General features: G+C 36.1%; 1 protein-coding gene across 12 annotated transcripts in view; it reads left to right on the plus strand.

The window, feature by feature from the left end:
- Window positions 1-26,138, plus strand: part of LCORL (ligand dependent nuclear receptor corepressor like) — a 228,293-nt gene that overhangs the window by 60,328 nt on the left and 141,827 nt on the right. For all 12 annotated transcript variants that reach the window (XM_062213070.1, XM_062213069.1, XM_062213071.1 and 9 more), the window contains exon 2: window positions 16,501-16,566. In XM_062213070.1, coding sequence (XP_062069054.1) covers window positions 16,501-16,566 — 66 coding nt within the window. The remainder of the gene's footprint in view (window positions 1-16,500; window positions 16,567-26,138) is intronic.

A 26,138-nucleotide genomic window follows, 5' to 3' on the forward strand; every position in this document is an offset into this window, starting at 1 on the left:
TATAACTACTACTAAGACAGTACTCTATACTTTGTGTGTCTGTGTGGGTGCAAACTGTTGAAATCTTTACTTAGTATATACTAAATTGATCTTCTTTATATACAGATAATGGAAAATGAATCTTGATGTGAATGGGATGGGAGAGGGAGCGGGAGATGGGATGGTTGTGGGTGGGAGGGTGGTTATGGGGGGCAGGGGAAGCCACTGTAATCCAAAAGCTGTACTTTGGAAATTAATATTAAATAAAAGTTTGAAAAAAAGAAAAAAAAAAACAGCTATTGAGCAAGGGTTTCCAAAAGATTCATACTAAATCTAAACATGCTTAAAGCCTGGTTTAGTTCAGGCAGACTAATGCATTGCAATCATTCTGAAATTGATGAAAAATGTAGAATGCCCTGTTGAAGTGGTTTCTTGAAAGAGTAAACTATGGTTCTGTCCTCGAGGAGCTTGTGACCTGGTTGGGGAGATGAGAAGTAAATACACTGATATTTAAACAACAATACTTGTCTTGACTATTGAGAAATAGTTTCTTTTTTTTCCCTTCATACTACTTGTTGAACCTTTAGTTACTGTAGGGTTAATCTTATGTGTATAAAGTTAATTGAAAATAGATCTTTGTAAAAAAAATAAGAATGGGAATAGGAGAAGGAGGAAGAATGGTGGGAGTGTGGGATGGAGGGAGTATACTGTGGGAAGAATCACTGTTTCTAAGTTTGTATTCATGAAATGTGTGAAGTTTGTACACCTTAAGTAAAAAATTTTAGGTAAAAAATACTACAAAACTTAAAAAAAAACTAAGCATAAATCTCTCCCATAACCCATTTCACTGTTGGTTGTTTGCATAAGACAAAAGTATATATTTACTAACTTCTTTAAAAAAAAATTATTTGAGACAAAGAGTTAGAGAAAAGGAAATACAGAGAGGTCTCCATCCGCTGGTTCACTTCCCAAATCGGCCAGAGCTGGGCCGATCCAAAGCCAGGAGCTTAACCTGGGTCTTCAACGTCAGAGAAAGGGACCAAGCACTTGGGCCATCTTCCACTGCCTTCCTAGACCATTAGCAGGGATCTAGATTGGAAGAGGAACACCAAGACTCAAACCAGTGCCCAGGCAAAGGCTTAACTTACTATGCCCAGCTCCCTTACCAACTTCTGACAAGATAAAAATTGTATAGGTGTAAAATAGTAGGAAATAACAAATGTGATGATAACTAGTAGCAATGTAAGAAATTTCAAAATTATTCTTCTGAGTGAAAAAGACCAACCCTCCTCCCTCCTTTTCAGAAAAGAAAAATTCTAAAATGGGATTGTATCTTTATGAAATCATAGGAAATACAAACTGGTCTGCTATAGTTACCAAAAGCATTTGAGTGTTTCCCTAGAATTTTAAGTGGAGGGAAAGATGGATTAGAGTCAAGAATGAAGATTCTTTTGGGAATGTTTAAACTGTTGCTTTGATTGTGGCAGTGGTTTTATGGGTATATGCATGTCAGAAGTTTTCAAAACTCTGTGCAATCTTATGTTGGTTATAGTAATATTTTGAGAAAGTATGTGTGAACCTCATAGTATATACTTACACAGATCTAGATGATACAGCTTACTACATTCATAGGTAGGCTTAGGGTATATACCATCATATGATTATTTGGCACATGACTGAATGTTAAACATAGTTACTTAACTGTAATTTAGTCACTGCAGATGAAAAGACCAATGAATGTGAAAAATAACAAACTACCCCAAATGAAGTACAGATATTGAAACAACTGGGGAAAAATAGTGAATAATGACTTGGTGACCTGTTGGACAGTATCAAGTGGTCTTAACAATTATTTGGAATCCAAGGACAAAAGAATACCATAGGAAAAAATACTTGGAGAACTAATGTCCAACTTTTATCCCCCCAAAATTGATGAGAACTGTAACCCTACACATACAGTGAATTCAACTTACCTCAACATTCACAAAACCATTGCAAGACATGTAATCAAGTTGCTGAAAGTGATAATGGAATAAAAAAGACTGTATAAAGCATCCACAAAAAAAGATACATACAGAGTATAAAAGAAAAGAAAGACTAAACTTGTCATTGACAATGCAAATCCTTAGACAATGGAAGTACTTCTTTAATACACTGGGATTAAAAGAATGTTGGAAAAGATAAACCAATTAAACTATGACAGTTTTAAAATGCAGTAATAGCCATAATTACATTAAATATTAATGGTCTAAACACTGCAGTCAAAAGTAGAGATTTTTCAGGCTGGGTAAAATGGAAGATCAATTTTACATTTTATTTTTAAAAAACCATTGCAAATATGAAGACTTAGGTAAGTTAAAAGTTAAAGGGTAAAAAAAGATACATAATGAAAATGCTAATCACGTGAAATTCAATCATAAGAAAGCAGATATGGCTGATAAAACATCAGATATAGTAAACTTCACTACATGGATATGGAGAGGCATTCATAATGATGTCAGTTCACAGAAGAGCCATACCAATATTTTGGAATATGCATTCAATATCAACTTTAAAATACGTGAAGCAAAAACTATAGATAAAATCAGTGTAGATGTAGAAGACTTACAGAAAACTATCTCATTTAGGCCTACTTGACATTTACAGTATACTAACAACTGCAGATACACATTATTTTCAACTGTACATGGAATGTTCTCAACATAGATCATGTTATTCATATACCTAGCCTCAGGTTTAAAATCTTATAATGTTACAAAGTAAGTTTTCTTAATATAAGGAATTTAATTAAAAATCAGTAACAGAATTCTGAAAACTGACAAATTTTTAAAATTAACTGCCTTTTTATAGTGTGTAAAACAAGATTTTTATGGGATAGAACTGAATAGAAAGAAATTTATAACCATTAATGCTTTTATTTGAGAGTAAGAAAAAAGGTCTCAATTATCTAAGCTTCCACCTTAAAAATTTAATAAAAGAGGCAAGTGAAACTAAAAGATAATTGGAAGAAAATAAAAATGGTAAGGGTAAAAGGTCAATAACAATACCATTTTAAGAGTTAAAGCAATCACTGAAAAAAGTAGACAAGATAATTAAGCCAGGTTCAGGAATCAAAAAGCATATCACTATAGATTCTGTAGACATTAAAATAAAATGGTAATAAGAACATCATTTGAACAGCTTTTTGCAAATAAATGCTGTAACATACACATTGCTAAAACTGAATCAAATAATATCCTGAATATGAGGGTACTGCAGAAGATTCATGGAAAATACATACTATCTTTTCATTCCACTTTGCTATAAACTTTGTGAGCATTCTCATAGTTTTCTATCAATTTAAAAAAACTGTATTCATAGTTTAAAGTTTGCCACAAAGAAAATATTGACCCTATTAAATATTTAATGTAAAAATATTACAGTATCCAAACTCAGAAAATTGAAAATAGATTACTTCTTGATTTACTTGATGAGACCATTATTATCTTATTATCAACACTTAGTAAAAACCTTACAAGAGAAAAGATGTTCAAAGTAATTAATCATCAGGATATTTCAAATTAAAAGCATTGTGAGATATCCATATACACTCCCTGGAATGACTTAAATTAAGAAGATTGATAATATGTTGACGTGTATTGGTAAGACCTTGGTTTGACTGAATCTCTAATATATTGCTGGTGGAAATGTAAAATGGTGCAGCCAATTTGTAAATCTGCCATTAACTTTCTCAAATATTAACAAAAAACCAGTAATGATATTCTAGGTATTTATTCAAGAGAAACAATAATATACATACAGAAAGACCGTATATTTATACATACACACATATATAAAAATGTTCATAGTAATTTTAAAAATAATAGATTTTAAACAAATCAAATATCCAGTGACATGATTATTAATTTGTGGTAATCCATAAAAGGGAAACTGCCTCAGCAATTAGAAGTACTTCTTTAAGTTTTATTTATTTATTTGAAAGAGTTACAGAGAGAGATCTTCCATCCACTGGTTACTCCCAAAATGACCACAACAACCAGGCAGGGCTGGGCCTAAGTCAGGAGCCAGGAGCAGCTTCTGGGTCTCCCATGTGGGTGCAGGGTCCCAAAGACTTGGGCCATCTTCTGCTGCTTTCCCGGGTGTATTAGCAGGGAGATGGGTTGGAAGTGGAACGGCCAGGACTGAAACTGGCACCCATATAGGATGCCTGCGCTGCAGGCTGTAAGGCAAGATAAATGTAAAATACAGAGGAGAGAGTGGTATGAAGGATAGGAGACCAGCTTAGATAATTTTTAAAAAAATTTTTTTTGACAGAGTTATAGACAGTGAGAGAGAAAGGTCTTCCTTCTGTTGGTTCACTCCCCAAATGGCCGCTACGGTTGGCACTGCGCCAATCTGAAGCCAGGAGCCAGGTGCTTCTTCCTGGTCTCCCATGTGGGTGCACGGACCCAAGCACCTGGGTCATCCTCCACTGCCTTCCCGGGCCACAGCAGAGAGCTGGACTGGAAGAGGACCCGGCGCCGCAGGTGATTAACCAAGTGAGCCATGGCACTGGCCCCAAGCTTAGATTATTTTGATCATAGTCTTAGGATATATGTTATATCATCCCTAGATGCTGCCTAAAAGGGATATTACAGGCAGAAGGAAAATAACCCTGGAAGGTTGCTCTGGGAAAGTAATGAAAAGCAAAGATACTGATAAGTATGTGTGCAAAATAAAAGAACATCATGTTTAGTTAAGCAGACAAAATGCTACTATAAGTAGGAAGGAAATTTAAGTTGTGGAAGGACAGGTAAGCATTTTAATTAAAATTAAGCCTATTTACTAATTACCAGTTTAACCACAAAAAGTATAGAAATAAAGGTCATAATTCTCATTTTGTTTAAAGAAGTACCAAGTGGACTGGTAAATACTCAGCCAATTTCAGCATATCAAAGAAAGGTGACAAAATAGAACTATTAAACCTTGACATAAATAGAAAACTAGATAAAGATTTAACACTTAAATATATTGCTAATTCTGTTGAATCCTGACAATAATGTGAGAGCAGGTTTAAAAAAAACCCTATATATTATTTTAAATACTAAACATTATCACGAAATAATTGAAAAAGGTGTATCGTAAAACATGTTTTATAACCACCACCATATGGATTAATCCAGAAATGGAGGGTCACTTCATAATTATAGATCTGTTGAATAGGATTTTTATAACAGTTATGAATGATAAGCACTTATAGCATAACCTTTAAAACTTATACAGAAAAAAAATTTATGGAACATATGAAATAGATAAAGTCACAATATTATGGAACTTTTTTCATACTTTTTTCAGTGATCATAGAACAAGAGCATGTATTTAACCTAATAATTAAGTTATATTAGTGTACCAGGGTTCAGATACCCAGCTCTGGCTCCTAACTCCAGTTTCCTGCTACTGGAGATCCTGAAAGTCAGATGTGATGATTAATATAATTGCATTTCTGCAGCCTACAAAGGAGACCTGGATTGAGCTCCCAGTTTCTGGCTTTGGACTGGCCTTGTTGAAGCCATTGTAAACATATGGAGAATGAATCACTGGGTGACAGTACTCTCTGCCTGAATCTGTTTGGGTTTCCCGCATTTCAAATAAATATTTTTAAAAAAATTACTAGAACAAACACATAAGAAAAATGAGGAAAGATGTGGATGATATTAAAAGCACAGTTAGCATGCTGACTTAAAAATATAGAATGTTGCATCCAAAAGTTTTAGCATATATCTTCTTTTCAAGTGTAGTAGAGAATTTTCAAAAATTGTTTATATTTATCATAAAAAGTTTCAGCCAATTTCAAACAATTGAAATCATGTTGGGTATTTTCTTTGATTACAATATAATTAAATTAAAAATGTAAAAAGAACAGGTAGATTATGCTTATGTATTTGCAAAGTAAAAAATATGCTTCTGAAAATCCATGAGCCAAAAAAGAAATCATAATGAAAGTTGGGAAATATTTTGAATGAGTGATACAGAAAATATACTTCAAAAGTTGTGGATGCCATTTATTGGAGTACTTGAGAATTTACAGCTTTAAGTGCATATGTTGGAAACAGAAGAAAGAAACATTAACGAGCTAAACATGTATCTCAAGAAGTTGGAAAAAGAAGAGCAAAATGTAAAAGTAGAGGACAGGAAGAAATAGAAGCAGAAGCATAAATTAATGGGTAAGAAAACAAAATGCAATACAAAAAATAAGGCATCTCCCAAAAATCTTTTAAAATACAGTTAATTAAATTTAAGAAACTTATTATGAGCTTTATTGAGAAAAAAATATGTAGGTCACTGTAAAGAATGAAAGCATCATCGATGTTGCTGCTTAGTATATATTGTCATGCAAAAAAATTGGAAATGGGCAAGTTCTCAGAAAAAATATAACTAATATAAGAAATAGAATACCTTGAATAGGCCTTTAACAGTTAAGTAAATTTGATCAATAGTAGACACTTCAGTAGGAATCCCAGTTGACTTCTGGCTGGCCATATTTTACTAAATATTCATGCCACGCATCTCATATTTCATTTTATTCCAGAATAGGAAAAGTGACGTTGCTATTCATAAGGGTAATAGAACATTGATATCAACACTTAAAAGTACAACAAAGAAAATTTTCACAAGCAGTTTCAGTGGCAAATGTAGATGACAAAAATTTTAGCAATTATCGGTACAGTAAACCCAGCAAATGTGTAGTATAAAAATACTTCATGATAATTGTTTTTGCTAGAAATGGAAGAAGGTTGATTTAACAGAAGTCAGTGTGATTTACTATATTAATAGATTTTTTAAATGGCATTATTTCAGTAGCTTCAGAATAAGTGATAAAATTTGAAATTCATTTGATTTTAAAAAATTCCCGGTAAGCTAAAAATAGAAGGAACTTTTTAAATGTGATGAATGATATTCTGTAAAAAGAATACAGGAACATTGAATGATAATATTTTGAATGCTTTCCACTTCAACTGAGTGTAAAGCAAGGGTGACTCCTATCACCATTATTTTTTGGCGTCATTGTTTGAGGACTTGTAAGGTAGTAAGGCAAGAAAAAAGAAAGGTAATATGGGTTGGAAAGAAATGAAAATCAGAATTATTATCTGTAAGTTATAAATCCGTATATTAAAAAAGACTTCAGAAATCTACATATATTGTTAGTTTAGCATTATTGCTGGACACAAAGTCAGTATACAGACATCACCTGTGTTTCTATAAAGCTTCAAGAAATGAAACTTTTAACTAAAGATACTACTTATAATACCACAAACCCTATGTTGCATGAATACATTTTTAATAGGATATATGGAAGAGGTTGGTCTTCTCTACTGAGGAATTAAGGATGAAAGTATGACCCTGCTTTTTCTCTTTAAGCTTAAGTCCAGGAAATGTGAATTGTTTCATTTTAGTGGACTTTTACTGAAAGAGGCTATGCATTTGATCCAGCATATCAGAAAATAACATCTAAAAATAGTAATTTGCAATAATATTTTTGAAACACACTGATCATAGCAAAGCAAACTTATAATATCAATCATAAAAGGAAAATTTGAGCTTATTCTTAGTCTCTACCCAGGGTGAATGTTTTTTCTGTAGCTTTTTTTTTTTTCTTTTTTTTTTTTTTTGGGTCAGGCAGAGTTAGACAGTGAGAGAGACAGAGAGAAAGGTCTTCCTTTTTCCATTGGTTCACCCCCCAAGTGGTCGCTACAGCCAGCGCACTGCACCCATCTGAAGTCAGGAGCCAGGTGCTTCTCCTGGTCTCCCATGCGGGTGCAGGGCCCAAGCACTTGGGCCATCCTCCACTGCCCTCCCGGGCCACAGCAGAGAGCTGGACTGGAAGAGGAGCAACTGGGACAGAATCCGATGCCCCAACTGGGACTAGAACCGGGGTGCCGGTGCTGCAGTCAGAGGATTAACCTAGTGAGCTGTGGCGCTGGCCCTTCTGCATCATTCTTGAAAGCTCCGTAGTAGTTCTTCATGTTTCTTCCTGAAATTTCCATTTTTGGGAACTGGTAATAAGAAGTCATTTCACAAGGATTTTTATTTACTTATTTTTGAAGAGCATAATTTCAGGAGTTTTATTTTTTTAATTTTTTCCCAAAGAAACCTTTATTTAATTAGTGCAGTTTTCATAAGTACAACTTTAGGAATATAGTGATTTTTCCCACCATACCCGCCCTGCCACCCACCTCCTCCTCTCTCATTCCTAAAGTCCCATTCTTCATTAAGGAAGAAAAAACAAAACAAAACGAAACAAACTGTTCCTCCACAGTCAAGACAAGGGCTCTTCAAATCATTGGTTCTCAAAAGTGTCTATTTCACTTCTACAGATTTCCTTTTAGGTGCTCTATTAGTTATCACAGATCAGGGAGAACATATGGTATTTGTCCCTTTGGAAATGACTTGTTTGAATAAGTGATATTTTTCAGGTCCATCCATTTTGTTGCAAATGACCAGATTTCATTTTATCTTTAACGCTGTGTACTATTCCAGAGAGTACCTATTCCATAATTTCTTTATCCAGTCTTCAACTGATGGGCATTTAAGTTGATTCCATGTCTTAGCTATTGTGAATTGAGCTACAGTAAACATGGGGGTGTAGATAGGTCTTTCATATGCTGATTTCATTTTTCTTGGGTAAATTCCCAGGAGTAAAATGTGTCATGTGATGGGTATATATTCAGATTTCTGAGCTATCTCCAAACTGCCTTCCATAGTGGTTTGACCAGCTTACATTCCCACCAACAGTAGATTAGGGTAACTTTTCCCCACATCCTTGCCAGTATTTGTTCATTTCTGTGTGAAAGCCCTTCTAACAGGGATGAGGTAAAACCTTATTGTGGTTTTGATTTGCATTTCCCTGACAGCTAGTGGTCCTGAGCATTTATTCATGTGTCTGTTGACAATTTGGATTTCCCTTTTGAAAAATGTCTGTTTAAGTCCTTTGCCTGTTGCTTCACTGAATTGTTTGTTTCATCGTTGTAGAGTTTCTTGATCTTTTTATATATTCTGGTTACAGATCCTTTGTCAGTTGCATTGATTGAAAATAATTTCACCCATTCTGTTGGTTGCTTCTTCACTTTTCTTACTGTTTCTTTTGCAGTACAGAAGCTTTTCAATTTGATGTAATCCTGTTCGTTAATTTTGGTTTTGGTTGCCTGTGCCTCTAGGGTCTTTTCTAAGAACGCTATGCCTGTTCCAGTGTCTTGCAGGGTTTCCCTAATTTGATAGTATCAGGTCATAGATTTAGATCTTTAATCCATTTTGAATGGATTTTTGTGCAAGGTATAAGGTAGGGGTCTTGCTTCATATTTCTGCATGTGGAAATACAGTGTTCCCAGCACCATTTGTTGAAGAGACTGTACATGCTCCAGGTATTGATTTTAGTTCCTTGGTCAAATATAAGTTGGATATAGATGCTTGGATTGAATTCTGGCATTTCTATTCTGTTCTATTGGTCTATCCATATGTTTTTTTTATCAGTACCAGGCTGTTTTGATTGTAACTTTCTTACAGGATGTCTTGAAATCTGTTATTGTGATGCCTCTGGCTTTGTTTTTTATTTTGCTTTAGCTATTTAGGGTCTCTTGTGTTTCCATGTGAATGTCAGCATCTTTTTTCTAGATCTGAAAAAAATTTCTTAGGTATTTGGATTGTTACCGCATTAAATCTGTAAATTGCTTTCAGTAGTATGGACATTTTGATGATTTTTTTTTAAAGATTCATTTTATTTATTTGAAAGAGTTACAGAGAGAGGTAGAGACAGAGATCTTCCATCTGCTTGTTCACTCCCCAAATGGCCGTAACGGCTGGAGCTGCACCGATCCAAAGCCAGGAGCCAGGATCTTCTTCCAGGTCTCCCATGCGGGTGCAGGGCCCCAAGGACTTAGGCTGTCCTACTGCTATCCTATGCCACAGCAGAGATGTTGGATGGGAAGAGGAGCAGCCGGGACAAGAACCAGCACCCATATGGCATGCCGGCACTTCAGGCCAGGGGTTTAACCTGCTGCACCACAGCGCCAGCCCTGATGATTGATTCTTCCAATCCTTGAACACAAAATAATTTTCCATTTTTTTGTATCTTCTATTTCTTTCTTTAATGTTTTATAATTCTCATCGTAGAGATTTTTGACATCCTTGGTTAAATTTATTCCAAGGTATTTGATTTTTTGTAGCTATTATGAATGGGATTTATCTTAGTTCTTTCTCAGCCATGGCATTGTCTGTGTATACAAGGACTGTTGATTTTTGTGTATTGATTCTATTCTTACTACTTTACCAAACTCTTCTATGAGTTCTAACAATCTCTTGGTGCAGTCTTTTGGATCCCCTATATGTAGAATCATGTCATTTACAAATAGGAATAGTTTGACTTCCTGTTTAACAATCTGAATTTCTTTGATTTCTTTTCCTTCTCTAATGGCTGTGGCTAAAACTTCCAAGAGTATACTGAATAGCAATGGTGAGAGTGGGCATCCCGGTCTGGTTCTGGATCTCAGTGGGAATGCTTCTAACTTTTCCCCATTCAATAGAACACTGGCTATCAGTTTATAATACATTGTCTTGATTATGTTGAGAAATGATCCTTCTAATAAACCCATTTGCTTAGAGTTTTCATTATGAAAGGGTATATTTGTCTAATGCTATCTCTGCATCTATTGAGATTATCATATGGTTTTTGTTCAGTAGTTTGTTAATGAGTTGTATCACATTGATTTGTGAATCTTGAAACATTCCTTCATACCAGGGATAAATCCCTCTTGGTCTGGTTGAATGATCTTCCTAATGTGTTGTTGGGTTCAATTGGCCTGGATTTTGTTGAGGATCCTTTGGGTCTGTGTTCATCAGGGAAACTAGTCTGTACTTCTCTTTCACTGTTGTGTCTTTTCTGGGTTGAGGAATTAAGGTGATGCTGGCTTCATAGAAAGAATTTGGGAAGATTCTCTCCTGTTCAGTTGTTTTGAATAACTTAAGAAGAATTGGAGTTAGTTCTTTAAATGCCTGGTAGGATTCAGCAGTGAAGACATCTGGCCCTTGGCTTTTCTTTGTTGGGAGGGTTTTTATTACTGATTCAATTTCCATCTTAGTAATGGATCTGTTTAGGTTTTCTATGTCTTTTGGCTCAATTTACATAGGTTTTATGTGTCCAGGAATGCATCTATTTCTTCTAGGTTTTCCACTTGTTGGCATACAGCTGTTACTAGTAATTACTGATGATTCTTTATATTTCTGTGGTATCTGTTACATTTCCTTTTTATCTCTTATTGATTAGGGTCTTCTCTTTTTTTGGTTAATTGTGCCAATGGTGTATCAATTTTGTTTATTTTTTCAAAAAAAGCTCTTTGTTTTGCTTTTCTCTTTTTCTTTTTGTTTTGCTTTTATATTTTTTGTTTCAATTTTGTTTATTCTCTAATTATTCCTTTCCTCTTACTAGTTTGGGTTTGGTTTTCTAGATCATTGGTTTTCTAGATCCTTGGGATGCATTGGTAGCTCATTTATTTGGTGTCTTTGCAATTTCTTGATGTAGCCATCAGTTGCTGTAAACTTTCCTTTAACACTACTTTTGCCATATCCCATAAGTTTTGATAAGTTGTCTTCTCATCTTCATTTGTTTTCAGAAAATATTTTATTTCTCTTGATTTCTTTAATGACCCACTGTTCATTTAGGACCATGTTGTTCAGTCTCCATGTGTTTGCATATGTTCTGGAGAGTCCTGAGCTGTTTTTTTCCAATTTCATTCCATTGTGGTCAGAGAGGATGCATGGTATGATTTATATTTTTTTGAATTTTCTGAGACTTGCTTTATGGTCTAGCATGTTGTCAATCCTAGGGAAAGTTCCATGCACTGCTGGGAAGAATGTTATTCTGCAACTGTAGGGTGAAAATTCTGTAGGTATTTGTTAGGTCCATTTGGTCTATAGTGTCGATTAGCTCTGTTGTTTTCCTTACTGATTTTCTGTCTGGGTGATCTGTCCATTGCTGAAAGTGGGGTATGGAAATCCCCCATTACTATTTTATTTGAGTCTATGTCTTCCTTTAGATCTCTTAACATTTCTTTTAAATAGCCAGGTGCCCTATAATTGGGTACATATACATTTATAATAGTTACTTCTTCTTGTGCAATTGAGCCCTTAATCATTACATAGTGCCCTTCTTTGTCTCTTTTAACAGTTTTTGTTTTAAAGCCTATTATGTCTAATATTAGGATGGTTACACTAACACTTTTCTGGTTTCTGTTATCATGGAATGTCTTTTTTGATCCTTTCACTTTTAGTCTGCGTGTGTCTTTGTTAGTGCAATGTTTTTCTTAAAGGCAGTAAATAGATGGCTCTGCTTTTTGATCCATTCAGCCTGTCTGTGTTTTTAGCTTGAGGATTAAGGACATTTAAATTCAAAGTGACTATTGATAAGTAACTTCTTTGCCCTGCCATTTCTCCATAAATATTCCTATTTTTTATTTTGGATTTCCTTTTTACATTTACTTGGAGATTTTTCTTCCTTTACCTTCTTCCGCAGTGATGACAATGTTTTTATGTTTCTGTGTGTAACATATCCTTGAGCATCTTCTGCAAGGCTGGATAGGCGGTGACAAATTCTTTCAGTTTCTGTTGTCATGGCAAGTCTTTATTTCACCTTGATTCATAAATAAGAGCTTTGCAGGGTATAGTATTCTGGGTTGACAGTTCTTTTCTTTTAAGTCTTGGAATATATTTCACCATTCTCTTCTAGCCTGTAGGGTTTCTGATAAGAAGTCTTCTGTGATTTTAATTGGAGATCCTCTGAAACTATTCTGGCATTTCTCTCATGCACATTTTAGAATCTGTTCTTTATGTTTTACTGTGGAGTGTTTGATTACAGTGTATCATGGTGAAGATCTTTTCTGGTCATGTCTATTAGGAATTCTATGTGCTCCTGTACTTGGATGTCCCTTTCTTTCTCAAAATTAGGCAAGTTTTCTCTTATTATTTCACTAAAAAGGCCTTCTAATTCTTTGTCTTTCATGCCTTCAGGAACTCCTAGAACCCATATGTTGATTTGTTCAATAGTATTCTGTAGATTTCCAACAGTGTTTTTTATTTTTATAATTTCTTCTTGTGTTTGGTCTATATAGTTTCCTGTGCTTTGATTTCTATGTCAGGTAGTTTTTCTTTTGCTTCATTGATTCTGTTGTTAAGGCTTTCCCCTGCATTTTTTAATTCATTCTATTGAATTGTTCATCTCCAAGATTTCATTTTGCTTTCTAAGATCTCAATTTCGTGAGATTATTTTTCTTTGATGTTATGTATGAATTTAATTAATTCACACATTTGCTTCTGATTGCTTCTAAGTAATCCTATGATCAATTTTTTTTGAATTCCATTTCTGGCATTTCTTTCAATCTCATCATCTTCACAATCTAATATTGAAGTGCTGTGTTCTTTTAGAGGCAGCCTGCCGTCTTCCTTATTCTTTTTTCTTGAATTGGTGCGCTTGTTTTTCGGCATTTGTGGAGATACTCATTGGTTTCTGCTCTGTTTTTTCACTGTCACTGACAACTTGTATCTTTGGACTATGAGTGGATTAATGGAGTGTCTGCTTTCAGGGAATTCCTAGTGACCTATGGTGTGTGTGGCCAGGGAGCTCTGTTTAGTTCTCCAGGGTGAAGGGTGTGTCTGAGATGACACACCCAGGTTTGGCATGCTAAATCTCTTTTTTTTTTTTTTTTTTTTTTTATCAGAAGGGAGGTTTCTTGTCTCTTGGCATAGACTCAGCTGAACTTCTCTCCTCGTAAGAGACCAGTGCCAGTGCCACAAGGACCATACAAAGTATTTGCACAGTCCTCAATGTAAGCAGATTCCCCAACAATGTCCTTTGCCAGGTAACCAGGGAGCCCTGATGTGTGGCACCTCCCACAGTGACTGCCCAAAGTCCCAGCCACATTGAGTCCTCCCACATAGCCTCAATGTTTTCACAGTCCCCACACACAAACCTCCCACAGTCAAAAGCACCCAGCCCCAGTCTGTTTTCCCCACCAGGCTCAGGATTCTCTGCTTGGCTCTCTGCTAAACACGGACATGAATTGGCACAAATGTTATGTATGTCATGTATGTCCAAAATGGCGCCTGCTCTCTGTCAGCTTGTTACAGGACACCTTTGCAGGGTGATCGGGGACAGATAAAACGTACTCCCCACCTCTTTGTTTTTTCTCCTCTAATTTGGCAGGTACACTATTGCCCATAGGGCTCCAAACCAGATCCCATCTAGGCTATTCTTGCAGCTTTTTCACCAGCGACTTGGTCTTACCTCACTCTCCAATGCTGGTGCAGAGGCTCTCAGCTGCTGAGGTCCTAAGTTGTGCACATCCTCACCCTCCATGTGGGTCCAGTGTGTTCCTCCAATTTGTGTAGAATTTCCTCTGCTGTTTTCTCCCTAACTGGTTCCTGAGACTGCCCACAAGGATTTTATTCAATGAATATATACTAAGTATCATAAGTACCTCACTTTTGTCCGCTCTGGGATACTGTCAGTTTTAAGATGTACCCTTAGGGGCCAGCGCCAGCATCCCATATGGGCAGATTTCTTAACAATCTTGTAAGCAAGGAAATACTGAGAAGATATGGCCTGAAGTGCCAGCATCCAATATGGGCTCTGGTTCTAGTCCGGCTGCTCCTCTTTCGATCCAGCTCTCTGCGATTGCCTGGGAAAGCAGTGGAAGATGGCCCAAGTCTTTGGGCCCCTGTGCCCACGTGGGAAACCTGGAAGAAGCTCCTGGCTCTTGGCTTCAGATCTGTGCAGCTCCAGCCATTGGGGCCAGTTGGGGAGTGAACGAGTAGATGGAAGACCTCTCTCTCTCTCTCTCTTCCCTTCTCCTCTCTGTAACTCTGTCTTTAAATAAATAAATAAACAAAGGGGCCAGCACTGTGGCACAACGGGTTAAAGCCCTGGCCCGAAGCATTGGCATCCCATATGGGTGCCAGTTCTAGTCCCAGCTGCTCCTCTACCAATCAAGCATCTCTGCTGTGGCCTGGGAAGGCAGTAGAAGATGGCCCAAGTCCTTGGCACCCACATGGGAAACCCAGAAGAAGCTTCTGGCTACTGGCTTTGGATGGGCGCAGCTCCAGCCATTGTGGCCATCTGGGGAGTGAACCAGTGGATGCAAGACCTCTCTCTCTGTCTCTCTCTCTCTCTGTAACTCTGTTTTTCAAATAAATAAAATAAATCTTAAATAAATAAATAAATAAATGAACAAAACCCCCAAAAATTTTTTAAAAAAGACATACCCTTAACTCTTGTTATAACATGAAAAAAAGTTGCCACTTTTTGACTGATATACGATATTTTTAAGATAATTTGAATTTTGATATTGAAATGCTTTTAAAAAGCATCTTTTAATTTATGAGATACCTGCATTGAAGTATTTCTGATGTTTTACAATTTAGAGATACCACTGAGAAAATCTTTTCTTTCATTTGTAAGATTTATCATTCTACCTTTAGCTTTCTTGAAACTTCTTTATCCACACGTTTATTTTAGTTCTTTTTCTTGGCTTCCCAACTATTTTGCCATCCTGGGCATTTTTCTTTTTAGATGTTTTATGGTTTGTTAAACTCTTTCAAATTAAATATAACAAACTTTAAAACTTTATAAAATATTAAAATTATCTAGAAAGTAAAATACTTGTGAAACTTATGAAGTCAGATTTTGTTAACTTGACAAGATTTTCATTGTTACTAAAATCTAAAGCAATCCATAACAATGAATAAATTGTTGTATTAATTTTGACAAATAAGTTTAAATTTTATGCATATTCTTACTCTTGTAACTGTGCTTAAATACATTATTTTAATTAACATTTTTTTTTAACATTGGATTCTAATACATGTATTCTCAGTATTTCCCTGCTTACAGAATTAAGAAATCTCATGATATTTTTTTTTTTAAGATTTATTTATTTGAAAGGCAGAGTTACAGAGAGTCAGAGAGAGAGAAAAGGTCTTCCAACCTGCTTCACTCCCAGATGGCTGCAATGGCTGGCACTGGGCCAATCCAAAGCCAGGAGCCTGGAGCTTCTTCTAGGTCTCCCATGTTGGGTGCAGGGGTCCAAAGACCTGGGACATCTTCTGCTTTCCCAGGCCATAGCAAGGAGCTGGATTGGTAGTGGAGGAGTCAGCATTTAAACTGGCACCCACATGGGATGCTGGCACTGCAGGCCACGGCTCTACCTGCTAGGCCACATGATACTATATTTTAATCCTGGAATATTTCCAGAATGACAGAGATGTTTGTTTTAGTAGTGAATACTTATATTTCACTATTTTCATTTTGTTAACAGTCATATAATTTCTAATCATTTTATGATTTGCATATTGCCTAGTTCAATTTAATCTGACTGGAGGACAAACACATACAGCATGTTAAATTAATAATTTATTGAGAAAAAGAATTTGTTATTTTTAATTTTTGTGAAGTATATGGCTTTTTCAATAGTAAATATACTTTCCTCTTTTAAAACACAGGTTTTGAGAGTATTTTAGAAGGGCTTTATGGACCACGGCTACGAAGAGACCTCAGTTTATTTGAAGGTAATTTAAAAATTTTTACTTTAAATTTTTATCTGTCCCATTTTACAAAAGAAAAATGGTTCTACACTAAGTTTATATTAAACATGTATTTACTTCCTCTTATAACTAAAAAATATTTTTAAATGGATAAAGTAATTCCAGGTATTCCTTTTAGTACATAAGTTATTTTTTTAAAGGTTGGTATACTAAACCAAAATAGAAAACAAAATTGTTTTTGGCTCAGTTTGTTATTTTGTAAATTACATGCCTTAACTCATTCTTAAACAAGATTTAAAAAATCAACCAAACATATCAATTAATTAAATCAATTATTGGATGACGTTATTCTATGTTTAATCAACTTAATTATTTAATGTCGCCTAAAAGATTTGAGAGATCCATTTCTTGTAAGGTGCTTCCTGCTTTGATTTCCTTTTCAGCTATTATATCTAAAGGATATTCCAAAGTAATAATAATTACATCTTAAAGATACCACTTTGTTGGCCGGCGCCATGGCTTAACAGGCTAATCCTCCGCCTTGCGGCGCCGGCACACCGGGTTCTAGTCCCGGTCGGGGCACCCATCCTGTCCCGGTTGCCCCTCTTCCAGGCCAGCTCTCTGCTGTGGCCAGGGAGTGCAGTGGAGGATGGCCCAAGTGCTTGGGCCCTGTACCCCATGGGAGACCAGGAGAAGCACCTGGCTCCTGCCATCGGAACAGCGCGGTGCACCGGCCACAGCGCACCAGCCGCGGCGGCCATTGGAGGGTGAACCAACGGCAAAGGAAGACCTTTCTCTCTGTCTCTACTGTCCACTCTGCCTGTCAAAAAATAAAAATAAAATAAAAAAAAAAAGATACCACTTTGTTTCCAGGCTGTCTTTAAACCATACTGAAATGCTTTTTCTCATGTTTGCCAAAAATTATGATTATTCTATTTAAAAGATTTTCTTTTTTTTAAACTTTTATTTAATATTAATTTCCAAAGTACAGCTTTTGGATTACAGTGGCTCCCTCTCCCATTCCATTCACATCAAGATTCATTTTCAATTATCTTTATATATAGAAGATCAATTTAGTATATATTAAGTAAAGATTTCAACAGTTTGCACCCACACAGAAACACACATTGTAAAGTAGTAAAAGTACTGTTTGAGTCCTAGTTATAGCATTAATTCACATTGTACAACACATTAAGGACAGAGATCCTACATGAGGAGTAAGTGCACAGTGACTCCTGTTGTTGACTTAACAATTGACACTCTTGATTATGGCATCAGTAATCACCCTAGGCTCTTGTCATGAGTTGTCAAGGCTATGGAAGCCTTTTGAGTTTGCCAACTCTGATCTTATTAGACAAGGTCATAGTCAAAGTGGAATTTCTTTCCTCCCTTCAGAAAAGTACCTCCTTCTTTGATGGCCCATTCTATTTAAAAGATTTTCTAAATATTTCTTGCATAAGTTGTGAAAATTGAGTACAGTTTATTATATTAAGCTCAGATTATTTCCCCCAAGTATTACATCATGCTTATGTTTCTTATGTGCATACAATTATATTTTTTATAACATACAAAGAACAAAGGTTTATAATTAAATTGAAGATAATTTATTTTTATTGATAAAATCTAATATTTTAAATTATGTTTGAGAAATAAATTTTTAATGTACTACTAAGTGAATTTTGAGCCGTTATATATTAGTCATACAACCTTTATACAAGAAACAGTTTATCATTAATTATCAAAAGTCTAAATAAAGAAACTACACACACACACACACACACTCCTATGTAGTATTTTTACTCTAAGGTATCTTGGCAAAATAAATAAATGTGCAAGTGATATATTATATATATAAGACTGCTTATTATAGTCCTTTTAAGGTTCTTTTTAATTTATCTTGCTTTTATTTTAAAAGAGTGTTTAATACATTATTTATAGCTATAAATGGAATGTTTACAGCCATTAAGAGTTATCACATGGAGATATTGTTAGATTGAAAAAAAGCAAATTGTATTGAAGTGTTTGTGGTGGTTATGTTTCAAGTATGGATTATGGATGAGCACTATAGATTATGAGTACTATAGATTATGGACAATTTCTCTATACATGATTTTTCTAATATCAAGCATAATTTCTAAAATAAGAAAAATTAAAATATAGTTATTTTTCTTACTGAAACTTACAAATACAGTTGGAAAGAGAAATCTATTCCAGGTTAAATGCATTATGTATTTTTGTGGTCACTAAATTTTTCCTGTGATATTGATGATACAATGTGTGTACTAATAGTGTGAAATATCAATAATTCCAGAACTAATGCATTTGCTTGGAGTTTCAAATTCATAAACTCTTTCACATATAAATTGTGTTTTCTAAAACTATCCTTGGGTGGAAATGGGGTCTTGCAGGTATGTACTCATGTAAAGATGATTATTTTTTAGTCTTTCCTATGTAGAATTAATTTACTTATTTTTAAAAATTTATTTATGTATTTGAAAGGAACGTTAGAGATATCTTCTGTTTTTGTAAGAATTATTTATTTGAAAAGCAGAGAGTTACAGAGAGAAAGAGAGAAAAAGAGAAAGCGGTATCTTCCATCCACTAGTTCATCCCCCAAATGGCCACAATTGCCAGAGCTGGGCCGATCCAAAGCCAGGAGTCAGGAGCCAGGAGCTTCCTCTGGTTCTCCCATGTGGATGCAGTGGCCCAAGGACTCAGGCCATTTTCCACTATTTTCCCAGGCCATAGCAGAGAGCTGGAGCTGAAGTAGAGCAGCCAGGACTAGAAGTGGAGTCCATATGGGATGCCGGCACTACAGGTGGTGGCTTTACCTGCTACGCCAGAGTGCCGACCGCAAAATATCTTCTCTCTTCTGTCTGCTGGTTAATTTCCCAAATGGCTTCAGTGACCAGAGCTGAGCCGATCAAAGCCCGGAGCTTCTTCCTGGTCTCAAATGTTGCTGCAGGGACCCAAGAACATGGACCATCTTCAGCAGCTTTCCCAGGCATGTTAGGAGGGAGCTGAATCGGAAGTAGAGCAGCCAAGACTGGAACCAACACCTGTGTGGAATGCTGGCACTTCAGGCAGCAGCTTTATCTGGCCCTTCCTATGCAATTTTTAAAGTTATCTGTGAATTATCTTAACTGTATTACCAACAGGTTTAAAATCTTTCAGGTTCTTAAATCTTGAGGTCAGAGACATGATATTCAACTTTATGCCTTCCAGTTAGTTCAGTGTACAAAAGTTTTTGAATAGCTAATTGAAGCCTCCTTGTACCGGGCTACCACAAGTCACAGGTTTGCAGCAGTTATCTCCTGCTGCCCATTATAGAAATAATCTAAAAGGCACTGTCTAAGCTACAATTAAGTTTTCTGACTGAGAGGTAAATAGAACCTCACAGAAGGGGCTTGATAATAATCTGGTGGGCTTTAGGCCTTGTAAGTTAAGAGGCCCAGACCTATCTATCTCTTCACATGGGGTATATCCTAAGGGAGGTGTGAACCTCCTAAGGGAAGGCACTCTGTTGACTTTCATTACTTGGCTGGCCTGGGAGGAGAGCTGGCCAGGTAAAGGCAGGTGGCATCTCTAACAAGAAATTTACAGTTCTGCCTGCAATGTTGCTGACCCTACTTGACCATCCCCTCAGCTGCAGTGGTCCCTTTGGAAGTTGGGCTGAGTGAAGGGCTTTTCAGCTTAGAGCCAATAAGATCTGTGGCTCTGACCTGGGCATCCTTCGACTCCAGGGCAGGTCCATTTCCAGTGATCCAACTCTTGGCAGAGCTGCCAGGGCTCTTCACAAGCTGACTTCTGCTGAAGCCCAGGCTTACCACATTGAAAGCCACTGCAGTGGACTGGCCTGTTGGGTCTCCTTGAGGGCAGATCACTGTACAGATCAGCCATTAATAGGCCTGCCACCCATTGCTTCTGATGCCTAGCTTTCTTTTCCTCCTGGTTTGTGTTAAAGCAGACCAGAGGATGCAAGTCAAGGGAGTGCCCAAGTCCCATCTCTAATCTTCGGTGGCCTGAACTACAAGTCTATAGTCACAGGCATGTTCTGTAGTAGTTTTTCTAAGGTAGGCAATGCCCATGAGGAAAATTATATTCTCACTTAAAAACTTTCTTTCCGTTTGGTCTGAAAGGGAGGTTTTTTCTACTTACTGTATACTTCGCTGATGGCGAAGTGAATCTAGCTATGAGATTATAATTTAAGCTCTTATTTTGGCTATGCTATTACAGAAAAATGTTAGCCATCTCTTTTATAAGGTCTAAAGATTAAATTGTTTGTCCTACAGATTCCTTCATAATAGAATTAGTTTCCTACCTTGAAGAGAATAGAGAAATGGAAGAACAAGTTGGGCTTAGAATAGAGAAATGAGGGAGCAAGTCCTAGATCGCTTGCTGACAATAGCAATATCACATGAATACTTAGCAAACCGTTTCAACCATTAGATAACAACTTAAGAAAACATTTACCAGAAGGTCCAATGCCTTCTATAAATTTTAAGAATTATGTATTTGAAAACACCTCTTAAATATCTAACATGGTGTAGTTTGTTTAACCAGTAAACTTAAGCACAACCATCTAAAATGTTTTTAGTTTCTTTCTACCAACAAGTTTAAGACATATGATACACAGATTCAGGTCACACAAATTAAAATGTATCTTTGATTTTAGCAGCTTAAATTTATGGACAATCTTATCTGTAAGCCATTTAAAATAAAACGCTTAATAAAATTTTCCCATGTGGACATACAATATGTACACACATATAACATAGCATAATAGACCAATATAGCAATTTTAATAATAGCTTTTAAAATCTTTAACTCTTTTTGTCGATTGCCAACTGATTTGAATTGCTTTTTGTTTTTAGTAACCTCAGTTAACCATACCTTCTCTAAGTTGATACTGTTAATACATTATTGGCTTCATCTGTTTACAGAGCCATCCCAAAGTACTGAATACAATAGAAGTGGTTGGAAAAAGTCCATAGGAACCTATAGGAGGACAGCTAAACACAGAACCAACAAGGCTTTAGTTCTATGAGCAGCAAATCATATATAACTATGGATGACAAAAGACTTTAAGTCGCCATGTTTAAAATTATAAACTCATCAACCAACAAGAGGCACTTGCTTACTGCACAGTATTTTTGAAAGCACCTGTAGGATTTTACAAGTATTTAGCCCTTTAGGCCTCTGGGGCTTTCTCATTAAGATAACTATCATGTCTAGTAACACAAGATCATTAGACTTTTTAATTCTCAAACATTTGTATTAATAGCATTTTCCATTATAGAAACTTAAAGTTTGGTACCACATCACATCTTGACAGTACTTCTAATAGAATCCAAATAGCCTGATTAGTTGGTGAGAGACATAGGTCCTTCGATTTTTTCAGTTGGGCCCAAACTGGAAAAACAAAAGTCCAAGATTTACTGGAAATTTTAGAGACCAGATTGTTTGAAACTTTGATTTTTTGAATGCCTGTCAAGAATGCCAAGAAGGCTCAAAATCCAAAATATCTGGTTGAAATAAGATTCCTTAAAATCATGACATAACATAGACCAAATTTGATCATTGTTACAAGGTGATTATTCAAATCTTTGAAAATAAGCACATATTTAAATAACCCATAGCTCTTAATAAAAATTCAGCTGTTTTTGAACAATTAGCATTTAACAGACATCAAGAGAACATAATAGATTACTTTAACACATTGCTTTAACAGATCATCAGAGTTTAATTCTATGTCAAAGAGAAATTGAGCTTCCTGTGATCTTTTGCTGTGAGGTTTCCTTCCATAACTTCTACCACCAATGGCTGTACTCCCAACCTGTGTGTACTGATGGTCCTCTTCCCCACTTAATGCTGTATAGTTGTTCAAACCTGGTAAATGCCACTGTTAGGTTCACTGGTTACTATCCTCACTCTGTCTTTTATGACCTTGTCTAAATATGATCAGAGTTGGCAAACTTGGAAGGCTTCCATAGCCTTGGCAACTCATGACGACAGCCTAGGGTGGTTACTGGCGCCATAAACTAGAGTGTCAATTTGTTGGGTCAACAACAGGAGCCACTGTGCACTTGCTCCTCATGTGGGATCTCTGTCCTTAATGTACTGTACATTTTGATTTAATGCTATAACTAGTACTCAAACAGTATGTTTCACTTTGTGTTTCTATGTGGGTGCAAACTGTTGAAATCTTTATACTAAATTGATCTTCTGTATATAAAGAGAATTGAAAATGAATCTTGATGTGAATGGAAGGTGAGAGGGAGCGGGAGAGGGGAGGGTTGCGGGTGGGAGGGAAGTTATGGGAGAGGGAAGCCATTGTAATCTATAAGCTGTACACTGGAAATTTATATTCATTAAATAAAATAAAAAAAATCTAAAAGGCAGATTATCAGTCTGAGAAATACTGCTTCTCTGTTCAGATTTTTAAATTTTATGTATGGTATAAAAACTTCATGTATTTCATGTACGTAGATTTAGGAATAATGACACTTCCTACCCTACCCTCCATTCTGCTCACTTTATTATTGTTGAGCAAGTTAATTCATTCATGAGTGTTAGAGCTGAAAGTATCTATAAATGCTATCTTCCCCTATTACCAGTCTTCAGTGAGATGAACCATAGCTATGAAGAACATAGGTGGATAGAGGCTCCAGAATGTGCCCATTCCAGTGTTTTATCATTCTTAATGGCTAAAGAGAGCTTTTTATTAAATCTCTTAATTTTAATAATTTTTTAAATTTTAGCATAATTTTGTGTTGAATTAAATATATTTTTAGAATTTTTTTTTTTATTTTATTTGAAGGCAAGGAGACAGAGAAAGACGCAAAGACAGAGGGAGAAACATCTTCTATCCACTGGTACATTTCCCCAGTGACTGTAATAGCCAGAGCTAAGCCAGTCTGAAGCCAGAGGCCAGAACTCTATCCAGTTCTTCCATTTGGGTGGTGAAGGCCATAGTACTAGGGACATCACCTGCTGCCTCCCAGACTACACACTAGCAGGAGGCAGGATCAGAAGCAGAGTATCTAGGACTTGTACCAGGCATGTGAGATGTGGTCAACATAAGCAGTGTCAACTGCTATTCCAGATGCCCACTTCTGAATTAAATATTTTTGTATGATATTTATAAATAATATTGACTAAATATGGTTTCATGAGTGTTTCTGCTGAACTTATGAATGAACAAAGGAAAAATCTAAAGAATCAAGAATTTAACCTGTGATTGATGTTTTTTCAGCTTTCTTTTCTGCTGTCCTGTTTTCATGTTTGAAATCCGTGTACTTAGTTACCTTCTGATAACACAAGTTGCAACTTGTGACTCTTAGTGTCTTGCTTCCCCACTTTGATACTTTGATTTATTTGTTCCTATAGTTCTGTAGATAGTCTACATATATATATTTCTTCCTTCAGAACTTAATTATTATATTGAAAAACATAATGTTATAAGGAAATATACCTGCATTTTGTTTTTAGGCAATTTTTTTTTCTGAGATTCATTTATTTACTTGAAAGGCAGTTACACAAAGAGGGAGAGACAGAGAAAGGTCTTTCATTGACTGATTCACTCCCCAAACGGCTGCCGAGCAGATCCAAAGCCAGGAATCAGGAGTTTCTTCTGGGTCTCTCACATGGGTGCAGGGCTGAAGCCTCTGGGCTGCCTTCCACTGGTTGCTCAGGCCATTAGCAGGGAGCTGGATTGAAAGTGGAACAGCTGAGACTTTAACCAGCACTCATATGGGATGCTGGCACCACAGGCAGAGTCTTAACCTACTACACTACGGCATTAACATCACAAGTTCTTCAATTTCTTTCTTCTTCTTCTTTTTTTTTTTTTTTTTTTTTTTAAGGAAAAACTCTCATATCTTACCCTCTGGGTTCACTCCCCAAATGCCTGCAAAAGCTTGGGCTGGATGAAGCCAGAGCTGGGAACCCAGAAGTTAGCCATTGCCTCCCAATATCTGCAGTAGCAGGAAACTGGAATTGGGACTTCCAGACTAGAACCCAGGCATTCTGATACGGAATATGGGTATCTAATCCACAAGTCCAAATGCCTGCGTATATCTCTTTATATATAAATAGCACATATTCATTTTTGAAAATTGAGTAATACACATAAGCCGGAAGGAAAAATATTGCCATAACCTCAGTACTCAGTGATAAATGTATAAATGCAAAATACATATTGTGCATATTTATAATTTTGCTAAGATATCATATGCTGTATATATAATATATGTATATAATTTTATTTGAGTATATAATTTTTAGATCATTATCCTTAATTGCACAGATTTTGTTGTTTAATATTAGAATTAATTTAAATAATTTAAGGTCACATTTGTTTGTATCCCATTCCATTCTTTTTTTTTAAGCTTTTATTTAATGAATGCAAATTTCATAGGTACAACTTTGGGAATATAGTGGTTCTTCCCCCTGTCCCACCCCTGCTCCCATCCCACCTCCTATGCCCTCTCGCATCCCATTCTTCATTAAGATTCATTTTTAATTAACTTTGTATACAGAGAACCAACTCTACACTAAATATTTCAGCAGCTTGCACCTACACACACCCACCCACCCACCCACCCACACACACACACACAATGTATAAGCTACTGTTTGAGAACAAGTTTTGCCAATAATTCTCATAGTACAACACATTAAGGACAGAGGTCCTACATGGGGAGTAAGTGCACAGTGACTTCTATTGTTAATTTAACAATTAAAACTCTTATTTATTTCTTTAGTGATCACCCAAGGCTCTTGCCATGAGCTGCCAAGGCCGTGGAAGGCTTTTGTGACCACAAGCTCTGTCAGTACTTACACAAGGCCGTAAGCAAAGTGGAAGTTCTCACCTCCCTTTAGAGAAGAGAATATCTTTCATTGATAGCCCCTTCTTTCCACTGGGGTCTCACTCACAGAGATCCTCTATGTAGGATATTTTTTGCTACAGTGTCTTGGCTTTCTATGCCTGAAATGCTGTCATGGGCTTTTCAGCCACATCTGAATGCCTTAAGGGCTGATTCTGAGGTCAGAGTGGCTGTTTAAGGGGTTTGTCATTCTGAGTCTTCTGTGTGGACTACTTCCCGTGTTGGATATTCCCTCATCTTTAATTTTGTCTATTATAATTACCAGGCACTTGATGCTATTTATATGATCTCTTTAACACTTAATCCTATCTATATGTTCACTTTAACACCTAATATGATCACTTTAACAATTAAGATGGCATTTTTACTCCCAATTTTAATGGGATTTGGAGCCCCATGACAAGTTTTTAAAGTGTACCCTTAGAAGTAAGTCTGTAGGACTGTATGCAGAACTATACAGCTTTGCAGTTAAAAACCTCCTCCTCCCTCTTATTCCCACTCTTCTTACTGAGATTCATCCTCAGTTGACTTTATACACATATGATTAACTCTATATTAAGTAAAGAGTTAAACAGTAAGGAGAAAAAAACTGTTTCTCAACAGTTAAGACAAGGGCAACTCAAGTCATCCCTTCTGTAAGTGCTAATTTCACTTCTCAGATTTCGTTTAGGTGCTCTATTTGTTCTCACAGATCAGGGAGAGCATGTG

Source organism: Lepus europaeus, chromosome 16 (assembly GCF_033115175.1).
Source record: "Lepus europaeus isolate LE1 chromosome 16, mLepTim1.pri, whole genome shotgun sequence".
Lineage (NCBI taxonomy): Eukaryota > Metazoa > Chordata > Mammalia > Lagomorpha > Leporidae > Lepus > Lepus europaeus.